The sequence below is a fragment of the Lipotes vexillifer genome, unplaced genomic scaffold, assembly GCF_000442215.2.
Source record: "Lipotes vexillifer unplaced genomic scaffold, Lipotes_vexillifer_v1.1 scaffold149, whole genome shotgun sequence".
Lineage (NCBI taxonomy): Eukaryota > Metazoa > Chordata > Mammalia > Artiodactyla > Lipotidae > Lipotes > Lipotes vexillifer.
Window position 1 is genome coordinate 4,099,373 of NW_006779962.1, and position 5,458 is coordinate 4,104,830.

At 57.8% G+C, this 5,458-nt stretch overlaps 1 protein-coding gene across 1 annotated transcript in view; it reads right to left on the reverse strand.

Moving 5' to 3' along the window:
• HMCN2 (hemicentin 2) overlaps window positions 1-2,638 on the reverse strand; it is a 150,510-nt gene extending 147,872 nt beyond the window's left edge. The window contains 1 exon segment of the mRNA XM_007453133.1: window positions 2,485-2,638. Within this exon segment, the coding sequence (XP_007453195.1) occupies window positions 2,485-2,599 (115 nt within the window). The 5' untranslated portion in view covers window positions 2,600-2,638.
• Window positions 2,639-5,458: the final 2,820 nt, after the last annotated feature.

A 5,458-nucleotide genomic window follows, 5' to 3' on the forward strand; every position in this document is an offset into this window, starting at 1 on the left:
GGGGGGGGGGGGGCGGGGCTGAACTGTCAGCTAAAACCCCTGACTCTCAGCTCCTCTTCCACCAAAGGGAATTCCATTGGTTGATTCAGAAGACACAGCCTAACCCGAACCACAGATCCAATCCCTGCTCAGAAGCCCTCAGTGGCTGCCCGCAGTCCATAGAAGGAAATCTAAGTGCTCCGTCCTCAGTTCCACAGTCACAGCCAGGACCAATCTCGCCTCTCCCCGCGTTCCCATTTCACCCCTCCTACGCCCTGGCTCCACACCCACACACACCTGCCCCTACATGTCAGCCACCACCCAGCGAGTTCCATGTGCTCAGGAGACCTCCGTCCCACTGCATCCCTGGCACCTAGCATTTGCCAAATGGTCCAAAGCTGCTAAATTTCCCTTCATCTTCTTCAAGTCCTGCTCCAATGATGCTTCCTCAGAGAGCCTTTGGTCGGTCCTTCCCCTTGCTAGCTAGTCAGGAGCCGTCAGGAGTGACACCTTCCACCCTCTGCCTGGCTTGTCGCCAGCAGACTGCCGGCTCCTTGATGTGAACCCTGCCCCCTTCACACTGGAAGCCTCACAAGATTGTGCACACAGCAGAGGCTCAATAAACGCTGAGGTCTCCCTCCACTGGACCTGGGGTGTCTGTAGGGAGTATGGTTTGGGGAGCAGGGGCGGAGAGAAGGATGGGATTTTTTTGTTTCATAGAAGATGGAGTGAAGGCTGGAGAGTCATGCACGCGCTCGGCGCCCAGAGAGGAGAGGTTGGGGATGGCACGAAGGCTTCACGAAGATGATGGCCAGAGAGGGGGCAGTGAAGACACTATGGGTCCCAGGACGCTACGTCTGGTTCCAACAGGCTGCTCTCCTGCCCTACAACTGCAGCCAAGCATTTTAGAGACAAATATGGGTTATGAATCAGAAATTACATCAGCCTGGCAGGTGGCCTTGCATAAGTCCCATCCGTGTCCTGAGCCTCAGTTTCTCCAATTGTAAGAGAAGCGTTGGATTAAATGATCCCTAAGCTCTCTCAATGCAATATCTTTGGAGGCCCAAGAATGACCCAGAAAGGGAGTGAGAAAGTTAGGGGGGTAGAGGGTGAACTGCGTCAGAGCTGAAACCCCCCAGGACACACCTCACACCCCACGTCTTCACAATTCCACCAGCCTTGCTGCCCCCTGACCCCCAGATGGGAGCTGTCCTTCTGATGTTCCCAGGAAACTTTTTCTAGACCCCTGACTTCTGTGCTTTGAGCTGCAGAGCCCTACAGAGCCCAGAACTCCTGGAAGCAGAGGAACTCCACACTCAGCCTAAGGGCTGCACGGGATTATGTACACCGACTGTGGCCCATTTTTCAAATATCTGTAATGATGCTGCGATTAATAAAGAAAAATTCTTCTAAAAGGGCTTACTAGCTCATATAGCCTTGGGCCATTATGTATTTTTTCAGCACAAGAACACTTTGCAGAGCAATTCTGCAAGGAATCTGCCATTTTTATTTTATTTTTTTGGCTTTTTAAAGCTATCCTACTAGATAGAGAGGTGACTAATAGAGAGAAACGTGATAAAACGGAGCAAAATTAATCACAGGATCTTGGGTGGTGGGCAGACAGGTGTTTATGTATTTCCCACCCCCACCCCCCCATTTTGCTGTAAGTCTGAAGTTTTTCATTAAGAATGTTGGAGAAAAAGCAGTCTTTCCACTCAGAAAGTTGGGAGTCTAAGCACGCTCCACAGCTGTTTTCCCTGAAACTCCCCACAGAGGGGTCTCCCAGGGATCTTTTCAAGGGCAGGCCCCTAACACCTAGCTGAAAGATAGGGGGCTGCAGGCCAGGAGGTGCTGTCTGCAGGGTAAAAGGTGTTAGGTGGGGGGACCTGGCAGTGAGAATACTGCGGGTAGAGGCGATGTGGCTGCTGTTTTTCTCGCGAGAACAGGTGAGGGGCAAGCCGCGAAGCTCTCCAGCCGGGGTGGCTCTTCTGGCCCCCGAAGCCCACGACGGGAGCGAATTTGAAGAATTAACAAAGGCAAATCCGCAAACCTTGCGGAGGCTCATGCGTGCCAGGCCCTGGGCACGAAGGACCCATTTCAACATCTCAGCAAGTTTGGGAGGCCCTTCTCGCCCCGTTTCCTAAAGGGGGAAGGTGCGGCTCCGGAAGGTGAGGTCACTTGCTTAAGTCGCAGAGCCAGGAGGTGGCTGCGCGGCATTTGAACGCAGTGCCCCCGCCTCTCCGTCACTGGCCTGACGACGCAAGCTGGGAGACGCGGGAGAAGGGGAGAGCAGGTTCCCAGGGAAAGGACCCGGCGGCTGCAAGGCCTGCCCCAGGTGCCCGGCCTCGGGCAGAGTGAAGGCGTCAAGAAGGCGCCCCCGCCGGGCCGCGGTGCAGCCTGCAGGCGTCCAGTGCGCCCGGGACGCAATGTGGGCGGGTGAGCGCACCGCACCAGGGCACCGGGCCAGGGGCACGACGGACGCCGGGGGCTCGGGGGGGTCGCTACCTGGATCACGGAAGGGCACCAGCGCGTAGTTGCCGATGGCCTGGCTGCCACGGCTCAGGCTGTGCTCCAGAATGCGCGAGGCGCCGTGCATCACCTGCATCAGGTCGTCCCACATGGAGCCGGTAACGTCTAAGACGATGGCCAAGGTGGCATCCCCCGTGGTAGGGGGCAGCGCCGTCCCGGGCTCGCCGGCCACCGCCGCTGCTGCCGAGACCGCCAGCAGCAGCCGCAGGAGCGGTGCCCGGGGCATCTTTGCTGAGCGCGGCCGAGGGGCTGCGGCTGCCGCTGTGGAGGCTCGCGAGGCCTTGAGAGCGCGACCGCCCTGGTGCACTCAGCGGCCACCCGACGCACGGCTGCAGCGCGGCGCCTCGCTCCGTCGGACCGCGGCCGGCGCGCGCGGGACGTGGGTTTGCGGCGGGGTCCCCCTGCTGGGAGACCGAGGCGGTCTTAGAGCCCACCTCGTTCAGGGTCACGGGCCCCGCCTCCTCCGCTCCCCTCACTGTGACTCAAACTTTCCCGGCCCCGCTGCTCGCCAGCCCAGACCCGAGGTTAGGGGAGGACGCGGGGCGGACGGCAGAAGGGAGCTGGGCCCTCGGCCAAAGCCGCAAGGGATGGGGACGCACGGGAGGCCCTGGACACCTGCGCCTCCCGCCGACCGCGCGCCTCGCTGCGGGGGCGGGAGAGGGAGGGGGAAGGGCGCTGCCCCTGCCCTGGAGAGCTGCCCAAGGGCCCTGGCTTTTGTGGCTCCCTCCACCCAGCCCCCTAAAAACCGACCCCCCAATACACACACACACACACACACACACACACACACACAGGAACTCCCTTTCTTTCCTCAGGAATCTGTGCTTCCCAGTTATTGTCTATTACTGTTATTATAATCAAGCAACGGAAGTTGAGCAGCTACTATGTGCTAAGCGCTTTCACATAATTATTTCCTCGAGTGCTCGCTGCAACCCTAGAGGGAGGCACTAACACTAAACCCATTTTACAGATGAGCAGACTGAAGCTCAGTCATTAGCCCAAAGTCACTCAGCTCTCAAGTAGTGGAGAGTCGATTAGAAGCCAGCTCTAGAAAGATTCCGAAGCCCCTGGGCTCTGCTGCCTCTGCTAAATGTTATCAGACATTGTCTAAGGTCATCTGATGACTCCAGAGGATGGGGGATGCCCCTCTGCCCACCTGCCTCGCTAGATCCCCTGGATCCCATGTGAGGGTTCTGGGACACATGTGAGGCACTAGTGGTGCTGCCTGGGTGCCTATAGCCGTCCCCTCCCAGACATTGCTCCCTCCCACCACCTGGAGAGGGTCGGGCACCCCACCACTGCTCAGCTCAGACTGTGCTCTCATGGCTTATTTCTGCGTCTCTCTACCTACCAGCCTAGGAGCCCCTTGAGGGCAGGGCTGCATCTTGTTTCCCCCAGTCAGCCTCCAGACCCCCAGCCCAGTCCCTGGCATGTGGTGGGGACTCACTCAATATTGACTGAATAAATAAAGAAGAGACAGCTTTTGTGGGCCTGACTGGTTTTGAGAAACACGGGAGGGAGCCCATCTTGGTCCTCTCACTTTTCAGTCCCTCCCCTGAGAAGATCATGCTCCCAGGACAGGGACAGGCAGCCCCATGGACATGGCTGAAAGTTCTGGGTCTGTATGGGGGGCGGGGGCGGTGGATTTCTCCAGCCCCTCCTTTCCAGAGCCCTCAACCAGGAGGAAGCACCCCACCCACCCACCTCCTGCCCATAACTTCTCCTTCCCCCTCCATCTCAGCTCAGACCCCACCTCTGAGGTCACTTCGGCACCTTGCCCTGTGACCCCACAGCCCCTTGTCTGATCACCAATGTCTTCTCTGCCCCTCCCACCCTGACTCTGAGCTCTGGGGCAGGAGAGACCCAGTACCTGCCCATGGTAGGTTGCCCGATGAAGGTTTGCCACCTAAATGGGTCAGCGGGTATCAGAGAGGCCCGATGGCGCTGGCCATGGGGAAGAGGAAGTGACACACATCCTCAGGGACCCAGTTCTAGACCAGGGCAAGGACCTTTCATAAGAAGGATTAGGGTCCAGGGAAAATGGTCTCTGGGAAGCTGCCTGTCTCATGGGATATGGTGGGAACCAAGTGCCTAGACGCCGGTGACAGTAGAACTCATGGTGCAGCTCATGGGAGGTTGAGTCACCTGCACTTCTGAACACTGGCTCTTTAAATCTTCCTGTGCTAAGGCTGTGGCTGGCCCCAGAATCTGGGCAGGGCTGGGCCAGCTGTTGGAGACAGAAAAGAGGCCCCAGCTGTGGGAAGGCAAAGGCGAACAGGAGCCAGGAACCAGGCAGGGCTCACAGACGATTACATTTCAGGCACCGTGCAGGGGACCTCTGAGGACAGATGAGTCCTTCGGTCATTCACTCTGCATACATACATTGGCTGAGCCTAAGCTGGGCGTCCAGCACTCTGCTAGGCCCTGCTGGGGGAGGGGGGACATACAGATGTGTAAGACATGTTTCCTACCCAGGGGAGAAGAGACATGTAAACAAATAATTCTAAGTCAATGAGCTAAGTGCTAAGAGAGGAATTACCAAGAGCTCTGGGAGCTCAGAGGAAGGAGTGGCTGAGCCCAGGAGCCAGAAGAGGCCACAGAGTGAGCCTGAGAAGCCTTCAAGAGCAAGAGGGGAAGGGCATTCGAGGAGAGGGAACAGGATGTGCAAAGGCAGGAGGACACGAGAGACCCACTGCTAGCCCGTACGACTGGAGGCTGACGGCAGACAAGAGGACAGAGGACAGATCTTGAGGGGCCCTACGTGTCCTACAAAGGGCGTGGGGTTTCTGCAGAGGCCCTGGGGAGCTACTGAAGACTGTCCCTCAGGAAGCAACCTGTTCCAATTTGCATGTCAGCAAGGTCGAGGTTCAGAGGGTCGAACTTGTAGATGCCAAGAAGCCATAAGCCTTCTTCCTGAGGAGCTGAGGGCAGTACTGGTCCCAAGGAAAGC